The sequence below is a fragment of the Musca autumnalis genome, unplaced genomic scaffold (genome assembly GCF_047663935.1).
Source record: "Musca autumnalis isolate F117 unplaced genomic scaffold, ASM4766393v1 scaffold_1, whole genome shotgun sequence".
In the NCBI taxonomy this organism is placed as follows: domain Eukaryota; kingdom Metazoa; phylum Arthropoda; class Insecta; order Diptera; family Muscidae; genus Musca; species Musca autumnalis.
Window position 1 is genome coordinate 182,876,844 of NW_027411644.1, and position 16,256 is coordinate 182,893,099.

General features: G+C 35.2%; 1 protein-coding gene across 1 annotated transcript; it reads right to left on the bottom strand.

Moving 5' to 3' along the window:
* Nucleotides 1–5,408: 5,408 nt before the first annotated feature.
* On the bottom strand, nucleotides 5,409–10,703 carry LOC141388797 (thioredoxin domain-containing protein 9). The gene is made up of 3 exons (XM_073959151.1): nucleotides 10,589–10,703; nucleotides 9,815–10,077; nucleotides 5,409–6,790 (listed from the first exon to the last, which is right to left on the bottom strand). Exons 2-3 carry the CDS (start codon nucleotides 9,989–9,991, stop codon nucleotides 6,317–6,319), a joined length of 651 nt encoding a protein of 216 aa, XP_073815252.1. The 5' UTR covers nucleotides 9,992–10,077; nucleotides 10,589–10,703; the 3' UTR covers nucleotides 5,409–6,316.
* Between the last annotated feature and the right edge of the window lie 5,553 nt (nucleotides 10,704–16,256).

Sequence of the window (16,256 nt, forward strand, 5' to 3'; positions counted from 1 at the left end):
TTTGCAAGCTTGATCAGCTGATTTAAATTCGAATCTTTTGTGGCGGACTTCTTGGCAAAAACATAAACAAACGTTTGGCTCTTAAAATAAATAGATATAAAAAAGAAAAAAAAAATATTAAATATATTATGGAAAACGATAATGTAAGTAAAATAACTTATTTTGTAGTTTGTCGTGACCATTTTCTTTTTTATTCTAAAGGTATCAAATCCCAGCAAAAAGCGGTGCATCCATGAAGTAGGAGAAACACAATGAATGCACTGCGTTCCAGTATGTTTTATATTTGTGCATTGGAAAGAGAATTATAAGGGCCTCGTCACATAAGAGGCAGAAATGATTTCAGCCTTATGTACCGAAGCCAGGACCACAACGAACAGCATCGGTACCCATTTCCCAAGGATTCCAAATGTTGAGCTTTTGTGGCGGAGGTACCGTAGAAGTTAATTGAAATTTGGACAAAATATTAGGAGATCAAAAGTGTGGACCAAATTGGTTGCCCAGTTCAAGAGATATTGTGCTACCATTTTAGTGACATTTTTTAAATATTGGTGGACCGCTATTGCCCATCTTCGAACTAAAAAGTAAATTTGGACAAAATATGACGATGTTGTTCGGTTCAGTTCGAGAGTTGTCGTGCACTCCAGCCACTACGTATGGTGCCATAGAGTATGGACTTGGCCCTGAAAAAAAATTTACCATCGTAATTGAGGCAGCGAATGCAAGTTGCTTCAAAATATATCAAAGTGATTCGAGAGCAGGTCTTAAAGTGAACTTATCCGAAATTTTGTGTGGGAGGTACCCGAAGGAGTGGACAAATATGGTTCATATTCGAACCTGATCTATATTAGGACCAAATCAAGAGTTATCGTGCGCACAATTTTTTTCGAACATTTCTGAACTTTTGTGGGGAAGGTACCTGAAGGAAATGGAAAATAAACAAGTAAGAAAGTATCAGTCAGCTGAGCCGATAGAGATATACCCTCAGCCACGTACACCCGAAGAAAAAAAGTTAACACAATACTTCTGTGGGTTTTTTAGCTGTTGGGAAAATTTTCCAGGATGGAAAGGGCCGCAAAAAACTACATGTTGCAACAAAATTCAGAATGATCCCGTAGGAGTGATCAGATGTAGTATATATTCGGACCTAATACAAATTTGTAGGAAATATTTTTGTTCTTTATTAGTCTATGGATATTTTCCTTACAGATTATGTAATAAAAAATGTTGTACTTAATTTTCTGAATTTAAATATATTACAATTTTATTTTTCAATATACAATGTTTGAGCTAAATCGATTTCTCTCTTAAAGGGTTATTTTACACATTAGCCAGTTTAGGTGGTGCCGGTAAGATTTTCTGAACCTTTTTGGGTCATTATCTCAGGAAGTATGGACTTGCCCACAAAAAAAAATTACAACGTCGTAACAGGGGCCGCAATTGCAACCTGCTGCTGCAATTAATATGATCAGAGAGGAGTTGTTAAACTATACTTTTTCCAAATTTTGTGTGGGAGGTACCCAAATGAGTGGACCGATATAGTCCATATTAGAACCCGATCTATGTCTGAAAGTAATATTACCAATAGCAAAGTTTGACTCAATTCGGTTACTCCCTCCTAGAATTATCATGCCCACAATCTTGGCGAAACATTTTGAACCTTTATGGGTGAGGTACCGGAAGGAGTGGACCGATATGGTCTATCTTCGAACTTAAATGAAATCTGGACAAAATACTTCGATATCCAACATTTGAACCGAATCGATTGATCCGTTCGAGAGTTACCGTGCGTTGCAGCCAACCAGACAAACAGACGGACGGACATTGCTAGATCGACTCAAAATTGTCTGAAACGGATATCGTATAAACATACTTGGGGTCTAAAACCATTATTTCGATGAGGCACATTTTTGGACGTATCAAAGTGTAAATACCCTCTTTAGCCTAAAGGCTGAGGGTATAAAAAAATGGAAAATAAAAAAGAAATGGTAGACACCTTCAATTGTTAAATTTAATCTTTTCCGCTAACATCTTCTTGTTTATCAAATCAGCTGACTTCTTGCAAGTTTTTTGCAAATCGCTGTTCGATAACAATCTGCAAATTTTTTGCTTCGAGAGAGTAAAATTGTTGGAGAGAGGTTACTGAGAACTTACTGAGTGCTTGCAAGTACTTTTCACTTGCGAAGTTATCGTACACACCTATTTCCTTGTTTTGTTTACAAATACAACTGGCAGTAACGTTACAAACAAAAACAAATTCCTTTGTGGTTGTTGTTCGAGTTGTATTTGTTGTAGTATTAACTTTACCTTATATTTGTTCTACCATGCTACACCACTATGTGGGGAGGGTATTATAAGTTGGTTTTGGCCAAAAAGTTTGTAACGCATCGAAATAATGGTCGTAGACCCATACTTATATATACCAAAATGAATGTCTCGACGAGCTGAGTCGATCTGGCTATGTGTGTCCGTCCGTCTGTCCATCTAAACCTTGTAATCACGCTACTGGTCGCAATTTTGATCGGATCGTCACAAAATTTTGGGTGTTGATGGGGGTCCCGGAGGGGAAGAAGCCTATTTGGTGATCTTCGGATAATATTTAGGGGTCGGAATGGGCAAAAAACTTATTTGGATAAAAAGACAACGTTTTTTCCAAAGCGAATATCTCAGCTTCTATAAGGGGAATACCAAAAGCAAAACCTGACAATGAAAGTAGAAAATATCACCTTTCTAATGGTTTTAAGTAGGTTCACACACAATAGTCGCAAAAAAAACCCAACTTTTCATTTTTGCGATTTTAATTAAAATGACGAATATCACAGCTTTCGAAGATATCGCAATAGTCGCTAATAGAACCCAACTTTTCATTTTTGCGATTTTTATAATAATGACGAATATCACACCTTTGGTTGGGGACCATCCATGGTTTAATAAGAAAGGTTAGCCAAAGCTTTATGTCAATTTAATTTTTTTCATTCGAGTATGCCTGAAACTTCAAAACAATACAACCAAACTGTGTATGTGTGTGTGGTGTTTGAATAATATGCCAAACAATTTTAAAAACAATCGAATTCAATGATTTTTAAAATTGTTTTTAGACCATTTGTATGGAAGAAATTGGTGAGATTTGCATTGAAACAATCAGTTTATCATATTCACAACTCGATTATGTGGAGAAAACTTAACTCTTCTTTCATTTTTCGCGTTTTTTATAAAATGCTCAAAAAATGGATTGTAAACAAACCCACTTGTTGCTTTTATTTTGAAGTTTTAGGAATTCAAGAAAAACAAGGGTTCTATAGATTTTTTCATTTAAATCTACCTCTTTACTTATACCATGGGACCATCTAAAAGCAAAGCCTGACTAATATGCTGTTTATATTAGAGCTTTTTGCAGGGTTAACCTTCTTTATAAGGATTTGTTTGAAATATAAGCAATGGAATTGACATTTAAAACCCAGTCGGTTTGTTAAATCCGGTTATATATAAACGGGGTATTAGAAAGTACAAAATCCCATGGTATAAGTAAAGAGGTAGATTTAAATGAAAAAATCTATAGAACCCTTGTTTTTCTTGAATTCCTAAAACTTCAAAATAAAAGCAACAAGTGGGTTTGTTTACAATCCATTTTTTGAGCATTTTATAAAAAACGCGAAAAATGAAAGAAGAGTTAAGTTTTCTCCACATAATCGAGTTGTGAATATGATAAACTGATTGTTTCAATGCAAATCTCACCAATTTCTTCCATACAAATGGTCTAAAAACAATTTTAAAAATCATTGAATTCGATTGTTTTTAAAATTGTTTGGCATATTATTCAAACACCACACACACATACACAGTTTGGTTGTATTGTTTTGAAGTTTCAGGCATACTCGAATGAAAAAAATTAAATTGACATAAAGCTTTGGCTAACCTTTCTTATTAAACCATGCAAAATCCCATCTTTAAAATTATGCAAATCACACTTCAGTAGTGGGATTCTGTAACTAATTTTTGCTGTTATCGATAATTGTCGGTAAAATTAAAATGCTTATAATTTCGATAATTAACGAAATTTTTCGGTAAGTTAACGATGAATAAATGGTCTGTTCCAGAACTGCAAGAATCTACTATTTTTTACTATTTTCTTCGATGACATAATGGAAAAAATGTTATCGTAGTAAAAACTAGTAGCTTCTTGCAGGTTCTGGAACAGAGCAAAAAAGTAGTCGCTAGCATCTACCGACACAAACAGTGATGCAAACTTTTCTTTATGTTTTTAGTCATAATTTTGCGATTTAATTTTACCGATTTTTGTCGGTAACAGCAAAAATGAGTTACAGAATCCCACTACAGGTCGGAATTTTGATCGGTTCATCACGAATTTTTCTCACAGTGATAGAAGCATGTTGATGTTGGTGATGTCGATAGTAGTCAAATATAAAATTAAATATTAATTTTTTTGGTTCAGTTCGCCTTAAGTCATTTCGTATAAAAGCCGGATAGGCGACTATAGCCTTTTCTCACTTGTTTTTTACATACAAATGAACTTCTTTGTAGGATCTAGGGGAGAGTGGCAGCTGCCCCTCCCTAGCTAATCCTGGCTACGCCCATGCTGAGAGTTGCTTTTGATGACTACCATGATCAGAACTAACGAACAGAATATACTTTTGCACACTTGAAAAGAGGACGCTGCGGAGTGTCGTTAAAAATATTTTCGAAACAATTCTCGAACATCCCTTAAACTGCACTTAATCGAAAATTATGAACTTTTGTAAGGGAGGTCCGATATAGTCCTTTTTGGAACTGGATGTATGTTTGGAAGACATTTTTCGGCCAAATCGGATACTAAATTCATAAGCAATTGTGTTCAACAATTTTTTTTTTTGTTCGCTCCAGCAGATTTTTTTAAAGCTTTTGAACCTTTATCTCAGGATAAAATATCGTTGTAAAAGGAACGCCGAGACCAAACTGCTGCAAAAAATTCAAAACAATATGGACATGCCCTTAAAACTTCACTTGCGCGAATCAGTTGATCGCTTCTATAGTAATCGTGACAGGCAGACGGACGGACAGGGCTAAATCAAAACCAAATTGTGTGCAACGCATTTACAATTGGAGTCTTCAACCATTATTTCCATGAGACGTTTAGTGTATATACCCTCGTTAGTCCAAAGACTGAGAATTTAAATATTAGTAACCAAATTATACATCCCATCCCATTGCCGATACTGTGTAACAAATAGCCAAAATTTTTTTCCGTTTTAAACATAAAAAATTGTCCATGCATTTTTTATTTTATTTTAAAAAAATATTACGATTACCATTTAAAATTATAAAAAATAAATTATGTAATTATTATTATAATGTGAAAAAAAAACGAGACACACGTAGTATGCTGTGATTTTGTTTTGTTGTCGCTGTTGCTCTTTTGTTTTTGTAGTTTGTTTTCTTGTAGATTTAAGTTTTTAAATTAATTTGTGATGAAGGTCAAAACATTGTATTTACCACTATAAAAATAGGAATTTTGTTTATTATATAACTATTCAAAAATATTATTCGCTCTTTGTGAATGAGTGTTTGTTGGTTATTGTTTGTTGTTGTTTGCTTATGAGTTATGTATTGCATTTTTAAAATACTAAAAAAATCTACAATTATAAATTGTCTTTTTATTATTATAATGTTTATATTAAAAACTACTAGAAAAAGATCAGTTGGTTTCTTTTGTATGAATTTTTGTGCTAATCTCTTAAGAGAATAGATCTTTTACTTCTTCCAGCAAAGCCAAGAATAAAGAACACAAAAATGTTTTACAAGTTAAAAAAAATGAATGTTTTACAAGTTAAAAAAAAAAGCTGTGTATAAAAAACGAAAATGTTTTAAATTAGGGGGACAACAAAATTAAAATACTTTTAAACAAAAATTTAAACTGACAAAAGTAAGTAGAATGTTGAGTTAAGAGATTTTTTGTTTCTTTTTTTTGGATTTAAGTGATAAGTAAGTTTGTGTACTAAGAATACTAGTTTACAAAGTGTTTTGATTTTGTAAACATAAGATTTTGTTTAATACATTTTGATATTAAGCTGTATATAGTAAACACGTTGTAGTAGGTTGTTGTATATCATTTTCTAAAAATGACTTCTCTAGACCTGCAACAACAATAATTGTAAAACTCAAGCTCAAATTAAAGACACTTGTGAAACTGCAAATAAGGCAGACGATCGATCATTCTATAATAAATATTTCAAATATTTGTTCTTCCGTTTTTTTTCTTTTTTGTTTAAAAAACACAACATTAAACTCAATTTGCACTTGTACCGATGCCGCCGCCAACATGTTAATCATCGAAATCAATATCGGAATCATCTGAATCATAACCACCACGTATGGTTTTCTTTGGACGATTGATATATGCCTTCTTCTTGACATCGGGTGGTGTCATTAAATCGCCTTTATAATCAATTGCACCCGACTGGGCTATTCTCCATTCCAACATGTCTGTCGAGAAGTCATCACAGTTACCCAAATCGGTAAAGCCCACAATGAAATCCTTTGTTTTGCTATCTTTTATCAGGGCAATGGTAGGAATAACTTTAATACGCAGACGTTGTGTTAAGAATGGAGATTTTTCGGCATTAACTTTGCAAAATTTGGCTTCGACATGTTTGCCAGCTAAGATCTTTAGATGCATATCAACGATGCGACAGCGTTCCGTTGAATCGCGATAGAAATGGCACACAATGTTGGGTGATTTTTTCGAGACTTCAAAGAATTCTTTTTCGTCGGCAAGTTCTGTAAAAACGCCATGACCCTGAAAAACGAAAAAATAACATTAATTTCAAATATTTTAATTTGATAAAACAGATGCAGTAGTTGGGAAATCAAGAAAAGATAGATACATAATTTTGTTTTTCTTTAATGTTGCTGGTACAACATTGTGGTCAGCTAGACATCTCCCATGATGACTATGGACAACTTCTTCTTTAAGTTAGAGTACAAAATCCGAAACAATGTTAGGAATTCTGGAATCTTCGAAGGTAGACTGATGCTTGTAAGAGCGCTTTCGAATGAACCAGGTTTCAAAGGTTTCACAGATTTTAGACCATTCCCACGGTGCTTTAATTTCTGCGGTTTGTTTAGAGGTTGTGAAATCTTTTATCTCTCCGCAATCGAAAATGTCTGCTGTATTGCTTAGGCCTCAAAACCCATGGAGGAATTTTCGACAGGGGCCGTCACCTCACGTTCGTATATTTATTTCACCATGGGAGTGGCAATATCCCAGAATGCCTGATCCGAGCCCTTTTTTCCATGGCCGGGACCTGATCCGCATTATGTCAACTTCGGTGAGATTAATGGATGTAGGGAATGAATGGCTGCTTGCTTCGCAAGAATATCGCTCAGCACGTCCCCACTTTGTCGCCGGATTCATCGTCGTAGGAAGATATAAGAAACATGACCCCCGCTATCCAGGAACCAACATTCTGCATGGTTACAACATTTTGCGGAAGGATCGGACAAGAAGTGGAGGAGGAGAACTTGAATTCCTTATACACCAGTCTATCCTGTATCGACCTATCTTGCTTGAGTTTGAATCTAATGACCCATATATGGAATGTATTGGGGCAGCAGTAATGTGCGGGACTGTCGAGGTAGAGTTACTTAATGTGTACGTACCGATATTAGTTCGGTTTTGGAGGACAATGACCATATCGTGTTAGGGCACTCTTCTAGGCAATGACTATAAGGGTAAAGCGGTAACCGAGCAAATTGATAGCTCCAAATCTTGACTGGTGAACGAAGAAGCCGACTCCATAACCTCTCAATGCCGTGCTTTTTTAAGCCATGGAAAATATTATTGGCAAAGATACAGAGTATTTTCCAATCAACGCAGAGAGAGCTGAATGATATCATCACAGCTGCAGCTGCTGGTGAACTACCTGATATCAGACTAAATTTTCCAGCAGAGGCGACTGGGCTAGTAAATTAACGTGATGATCTTGGTATATGAACCCTTAAAACCCAAGAGCTAGGGAACTTACTCTTGAAGTCAACAGGCTAGTAGAGGATTATTAGCGGAGAAAGTGTCTAGACCAACTTAAGCAATGCGACATTGGTACAGCATTGAGTAAACTGTGGGTAACGTTTAAATCACTCTCGAATCCGGGAAAGATGTTACTTTAAGTGGCGCAAGAATAACATCCGAAGAGGTGCGCGTGCTACTTTAACCGGCAATTTATAGAGAACCCCGAGAAAGATAGGGCGAAGAGGAGTGTGCTACTACATATAAGGCCCTCTCAGCCGAGGAGGTACCACCAAAATTTACTATGAGTGGTGTTGCAGTGATCCGAAACGCGAAATCTCAGTGGTAATCCCCAAGCAACTGGACAAATCCGGAGTTTTAACAAGTGCTGAAGCTACTGAAGCCAGTAATGATTGACAGAGGCGAGTCGTACAGGCCGATCTTTCTCCGGTCGCGAGTAGCGCAGATTCTAGAGGCACTACTTACTTTTTAGTCGCCTAACATCAGCATGGATTGCGGAATGCACAGTATCACAACAGCATAACACGTCATATCCACATATATCAGTCCACACCTCCTCGTGTTTGAGACGTTGTTCAACGCCAACTGTACGAGTGTTTGAGGAATTCGGAAATAAGAAGTCGAAGACTGGTAGAGTGATGATATCTCAGAAACTGTTAAACCTCTATCTTTGTGAAATTCGAATGATTGTGCGATCTTGACGTCGGGTCTTATCGATCGATGACATCATATGTGATGGGTTAAATATCTACATAGGTGACACAGTGCAGGCTTTCTATCTGAGGAACATGAAAATATCCGCTGCTAAATCCACGGCCACGCTGCTCACTGCCTGGACTATTGAAATGGGGCTGCCCCCTCAACATATTGGTCGATGGTCTCCTGATTCCGAGCAATAAATACCTCAATATATTGGGTGTAACATTCGATAGCATGTTGAAAACATCCACGCAAACAACAAGATCAAATGTAGGAACCATGTCCTGTACAAAGAGTCAAAACTTGATTTTTTTTTTTAAATTTTGCCTGTGCAGAAGTACTCAGAGTGATGTATCTACAAACATATTCGTCCTTTAACCATACATAAATGGTCTGTTTCTCTAAGACGATTCGAATTTAAATTCGTTCGAATTACTACCAAACTCCTGATGTAGTAGAACATTTTCATTTGATTGAAAACATTAATGAATAAAATATTTTACAAAAACATACGTTTGGTAGTAATTCGAACGAATTTGTATTCGAATCGTCTTAGTGAAGCAGTGCATACGTTTGCAAGTTGTTGGCATTAACAAGAGTAACTCGAAGTAATCCTCTTCATCCCATTTTAATCCTTCCATCTACCAGATACGTCTTATAAATTAGCAACAATATCATGTTTCTAATGTAACCGGGCACTAGAAGTGCGTGCTCGAGTCCTATATTCAACTTTTTTACCAAATTTATAAAATATTGAGTATTTTGCAGCTTTATCCAAATTGACTTCTACAACATACATAAAACTCTTTTTAAAGGCTTTACCATTACCAAAAACGAACAGATGTTATTTCGATACCAATTTCAACATGTTTTGAAATAACAAAACTATTAAGCCATCCCATCATGTGTGGTGGAGGATATGAACAAATATTGTCAATAAAATTAAGGGATGTAAAAATATTAAATATCATGGGGATGAAATTAAGTATTCTCAATAAATATTAAGACGATTTCATCTGCTCTAAAAAAAAACTTACATGATTCACCTATAATATCCTAAACCCTTAGTATATAAAATAACTATCGAATACTTACATTTTTCAGCCATTCCTGTTTCTTTTGATTCAATTCCCTCATTTCTTTTATACGTTGCTCACGAATAGCTTTCAAATCGTCTGTGTCTAAGTTTTCCAAACGATCTAATTGATCATCCAATTGCTTTTCTATAACTGAAGCAACAGCAGCTAATTGATTTTCCAAGACATTGGCCATGGTTGGTTGAGTGATGAGGGCGGAACTTTTTACTGGTGCAGTTAAATCAAATATCAATCTGTTATCAAAACCTTGTACGTCGTATACTGTTGCGTGTGACAAGAAATTAAAAAAATTAGAAGTTCGTAAGATATTAAATGAATGCGTGGGTTTAAATGACACCGGCGACGGACAAATATTATTCATGTATTTAAGCCATGAGACAAGCAATCAGACAATACGCCCAAACATTGCATACGGAGCAACAATGATGACGATGGAGTCAGTCGTTAATAAAATAACGCAGCACACCACCGACAATAAAATAACAAGGCAGCGCAGTAACAGCAACACCATATGGATGGGAGGTGGAAGTTACGACCACCAACCAACAGACCCGGTAAACATTTACATGCATATTATTATAGTTGTTGAGTTGTTGTTGTTAAAATAGATTCGTCAGCCAACATCGTTGTTGTTTTTGTATTGTAATAAAGGTGAGGTTTGCAGGTGCCAATGTTTTTGTTAGAAATCGCCAAGAAGAATATGAAAAATGAGAAAAATTTAATTCTAAGCTAAAACTTCACTTTTAAATAATTAAAATAACACAAATTTTACCTTGATTTTGATATATTGCTCTGTAAAAGTTACAAAATATACCAGAGAAAAATAGAATGAATATCTTCAATCCCCTCCTCTTTGCTATTGAACAACTCTGTCAGTGATGGGTTACTACCCTTTTTAGGGTACTATAAGAGTGACTTGAGACGAGTAAAGTTACTGACATAAATAGTGACAACGTAACGTCGTTGAAGTTATTAACTTCGTTTTTACCCCCTGTTTTTGTAAAAAACTTTTTTCTTCTCACACGAATTGTCAAATTTTGTAGATCGATTTACTCGCCAAAGCGCAAATGTAGAGCGCTAATTTTTATATGAGGAATTCTTTAGTAAATATGGAACGCATCTACGAAAAATTAGGTCTGTATGTCATCTGGCGGCAGAGCTATGGATGCCTAAATTATTACGAATATAGACGAACGAACAAAAATTAGTTACAAAAACTGGGGGTTAATCTATTGGACTGTTCTGCCAAGTTTACACTTGCGCTCTAAAATCCACTGGATTTCACGAAATCCTGAAATACACCCCGGTGCATGGTACAATAATTCTTAGGTAGGCCACAGCTAACAGCTGATTACAATTTTTTTTGTTATGGCTTAATCTGTCAAAACCGTGTTGACATGCAGAGTTGATATTTATTATTGATCAAAAAATTCAACTCTGTTTTGTTTTCATTTCAACATTTCGTTCTTCTTCTTCTTTGTATACTCATCCGTTATCATTCATCAACACAATTTTGACGTTTTAAGCCATAGCGACAGGGTTGTATTTTTTGGCGATTCTCATACCTGGCCTACCTATGAATTATTGTACCATGCCCCGGTGTTTACACTTATTTTTTTGTTGATTTCAAACATATCACACTAATCGAGGTAGATGCATAGGCGCAGCTGATCGAACATGAATTTTCAAAACAAGTTGTTGTAAATTGAATTAGTCATCAAAAATATACGACAATATAGAACTTTACAACTTTATTTCGAAAATTATCGTAAAATTATCTATATATCGTATTAATTGTTTATAGCACTAACAAATGAAAATATAAAAAATGATTTTATCGTTGAGACATCATAATAATAAATTTTGATAGATAAAAGTTGTGTTCAGAACTTGCAAAATATTACTACTTGCAGCAGTTTTCCCGTTTAGTGCTAAAAATGCGTTACCGTACTAAGAAATCTAGCAAGACTTGCACTACTCTTTAAACCAAAAAAAGCGCCGAATAACACCCTGTTCTCCTGTTTTCTACCATACAATTTTGGCATAGTAGAAACTAGCAACATGTTCATTATCATCTAAATACGATAGCTGATACGTTGATTTTGACATTTTTACTGGAGTTTTTGCAATTTCCGCCATTTTTCCGTTCCAGTATTTTTTTTTAGGAATTTTTATGGGGAAGCAATTTTTGACAATTCGCTCTTTTTTCCAACATTACCATTAAAAAAGTACGTGGACACAATGAAAAATAGCATTGTAACAACGTAATTTAATATTTTTTCACATTGTTTACAAATTTTGATACTAAAATTTTTTTTGCAGCAATTGACCATCTACCTTGTTTATAGTGATACGTGAAAAGTGTTGCAACTTTTGGTACTTTTTCAGTCACAAACAGGGTTGTATATCATGTGTACTGTGATTTCGATGTTGATTTCGCTGAAATCACGAAATGAGATGATTTCATTTTTGTATGCGAAATCATGATAATTTTTGCGTGATTCCGCGCGAAATCACGAAACGCCTTCGAAATCACGAAAAGACGCCGAATGTAAACCAAACATTCCTTTACTTTTGAAAGTGGTAAAACCGGCAAAAGTAGCAAAAGTTGTAATTTGCTTCCATATGAATTGTATGGTGTCTGGAGTAAAGGAACGCTTTTCGAGTAAAAAGTTGTAAAACTTGAAGATTCTTGCACGTAAAGGAACAGAGCTTATACCTACTGGTCTGTTCCTTTACTTTTAAAAATGGTAACAGTGGCAAAAAATGGTAAAAGTGGTGAACTACTCTCATACAAATTGTATGCTTTCAAAAGTAAGGGAACACTTTACGGGTAAAAAGTGGTAAAAACTGGTAAACTCAGGCACGTAAAGGAACAGGACTTACATTAGGCAATTGTCAGTTTGAAGGAGAGATAGGTGAGGCATACGGTAACCTTCTCTCACCTGATGTAGTAGATATGGACTTATATTAACACCAAGTTTGCATTTGGTATGTTTCTTTATTTCACGAAATCCTGAAATACACCCCAGTGTTCACACTTATTTTTTGTTGATTTCAAACATATCACAATAATCAAGGTAGATGCATATGCGCTGCTGATCGTAAAATTATTTATATATCGAGTTAATTGTATATAATACTAACAAATGACTTCTGATTGGCTGATACGCCGACTTTGACATTTGTTGGAGTTTTCTTTTTACGTTTCTGCCATTTTTCCGTCCACGTACATTTCGGAAAAATGCTTATGTGGAACTCATTTTCAATAGTTTTCGCTTTTGAAGCCTTTAAGGCCAGAACAGAATCAATCGTCGCTTGCTTCCCCAAATGTCAAATTATAGCTCTGTTCCAGAACTAAAAAATTTTTACAATTTTTACCACTTTTACACATTTTGCGTTCCCGTACACAAAATTTATATGAAAATCGTTTACGACTTTTACAAGTTTTACCACTTTATAAAGTACGGGAACAGGCCAATAAAGGAATGCCAGAGCCTTCTAAAGGGGAACACAGGCGGATTTGCAACTCTAAAGCCACACACTGAAACTTTCATACGAAACTTTCCCATTATTTTGACGTTCTTACTCTTATGTTACACGCTAAAACTTTCATATGAAACTTTCCCATTATTTTGGCGTTCTTAGGTCGAGTTCCCCATTACAGTAATTTCATAAAATTACTTTTGTATCGAACTCGATCTATCAACGCCAAAATAATGGGAAAGTTTCGTATGAAAGTTTTAGCGTGTAACATAAGAGTTACTAATAGCTATATTACATTACGTGTATTTCATGTGTATGTTTTGAATTTTTTCGTCCTCGTGTAATTCATTGTGTGTGCGAAAAATGGCATTTTACATATGATTTATAATATTTGCTATTACACCAGTATATGTTTTTTGTGTGACATAACCTATAAATATAAACAAATCCTATATCAAATCGATTTATTTAAGTTTTTTAAGAAATTACTTCTTTCAGCAAATTTTGCAAATTTCTGCTTTCATCAAAACAAACAAATCAGCTGTTTTCTATTTATTGTACATACAAAAATAGGAAGGGCTCTAAAACGAAAAAGTTACACATGTGTTCACACATCATTTTGATAGATGAAAGTTTTTATATGGATCACACTATGTGTACAACATGTAGATGTAAAAAATGCAAAACATACACATGAAATACACGTAATGTAATATAGCTATAAGTAGTCACACGCGAGTTCCCCAATACAGCACCAACAGTGTAAAAACGGCCAAAACGACACAAAACTTTACCCAAACGTTGTATCTGTTTACAGCTTAAGGGTGGTAAAAGATCGTCAAACAAAAGTCGAAAAATCAGTGCTGCCATTTTTTACCTACAGAAATTTTGCTGGTAGCCTGTGGTAGAAGAGAAAGCCATTTCTCTACACTCCAGACAAATTTCGGCAGGTAAAAAATAGGTCTGCACGATAATCCAAAAGTTTGTACAAATTTGCGCAAACTTTTACAAAATGCTGTTCGATAACAAACTTCTAAAGTAAAAGAGAGCGAATTTGGAGACAATAGTGAGAGAATTTTGGAGAGATTTGTTTACAAGTTTTTGCAAGGAAAATTTTTCTTGTATGAACTTGCAAGTTTGATCAGCTGATTTAAATTCGAATGTTTTGTGGCGGACTTCTTTGCAAAAACATAAACAAAGTTTGGTTATTAAAATAAATAGAAATAAAAAAGGGAACAATTATTAAATAAATCATGGAAAACGATAATGTAAATAAAATATCTTATTTTGTAGTTTGTGGTGACTACTTTTTTATTTATTAATCAGTAAATTTTGCAAGCTGTCAGTGCGTTTTGTAAACATTTTTCTCTGCAAAGAGGAAAGTGATGAAGTTAAGCCAATGGGGGAATACTCCAGACTTAGACAATCATATTTATTTAATCTTTTCCGCCAACTTCTTCTTCTTCAAATCACCTGACTTCTTGCAAGTTTTTGCAAATTGCTGTTCGATAACAATCTGCAAATTTTTAGCTTCGAGAGAGTAAAATTGGTGGAGAGACGTTACTGAGAACTTGCTGAGTACTTGCAAGTACTTTTCACTTGAGAAGTTATCGTACAGACCTAATGATAGAACTGATTTTTCGACTTTTGTTTGACGATTATTTCACAATGAAGAAAAAATGGACGAAAAACAGAAGAAAAAGTCGAAAGCTGACAAAAAACTAAAAAAAGAACTGTGAAACAAATAACGAAAATTGATTTTTTATGTTCCTTTTTGACATTGCTACCAGATGTACCATTTTTCCGTTCCTTTACTTTTCTGGTAAAAATGTTCATGAGAGTGCAATTCTGAGCAATTTTAACACTTTTCTCTTTTACCATTAAAAAAGTAAAGGAACAAAGCTGTAGTATTAACGGGACAAAAAGCTCCAATGTAAACAATCTATAAATGAGCATTTTTATTAGGTGTGTACGATAACTTCGCAAGTGAAAAGTACTTGCAAGCACTCAGCAAGTTCTCAGTAACCTCTCTCCACCAATTTTACTCTCTCGAAGCAAAAAATTTGCAGATTGTTATCCTGCTCGATAATTTGCAAAAGCTTGCAAGAAATCAGCTGATTTGACAAACAAGAAGTTGGCGGAAATGATTAAATTTAACAACTGAAGGTGTCTACCATTTTTTTTATTTTCCATTTTTTATACCCTCAGCCTTTAGGCTAATGTGCCTCATCGAAATAATGGTTTTAGACCCCAAGTATGTTTGTACGATATCGGTTTCAGATAATTTTGAGTCGATCTAGCAATGTCCGTCCGTCTGTCTGCTGGCTGGTGCGCACGATAACTCTCGAACGGATCAATCGATTCGGTTCAAATTTTGGGTATCGAAATATTTTGTCCAGATTTGATTTAAGGTGGAAGATGGGCCATATCGGTCCACTCCTTCAGGTACATCCCCCACAAAAGTTCAAAAATGTTCGGAAATTTTTTCCGCACGATAACTCTTGAAGGGAGTAACCGAATTAGTCCATACTTTGCACATCGTGACATTTCTACCAGACATAGATGAGGTTCCAATATATGGACACTATTGGTCCACTCTTTCGGGTACCTCCCACACAAAATTTTGCTTAAGTGCAGTTAAAGGCCTGCTCTCGAATCGCTTTGATTTTTGTTGCAGCCACTTGTTTTTTCAGGAGCAAGTCCATACTTCCTCAGAAATCAGCACAAAAACTGCAAACAACCCATATAATACCATGTGTCGTAGTTGGAGCGCACGATAACTCTCGAACGGATCAACATATTTGGTTCAAATTTCTTCCAATATTTTGTCCACACTTAGTTTAAGTTCGAAGATAGACCATATCAGTCCACTCCTTCCGGTACCTCCCCCACAAAGGTTCAAAATGTTTCGCCAAGATTGTGGGCATGATAACTCTAGGAGGGAGTAACCGAAT

Coding starts and splice junctions, on each gene's coding strand:
- LOC141388797 (XM_073959151.1), bottom strand. CDS start 9,991: ATGGCCAATGTCTTGGAAAATCAATTAGCTGCTGTTGCTTCAGTTATA. Junction 6,791..9,814: donor AACAGGAATGGCTGAAAAAT/GTAAGTATTCGA, acceptor TTCGTTTTTCAG/GGTCATGGCGTTTTTACAGA.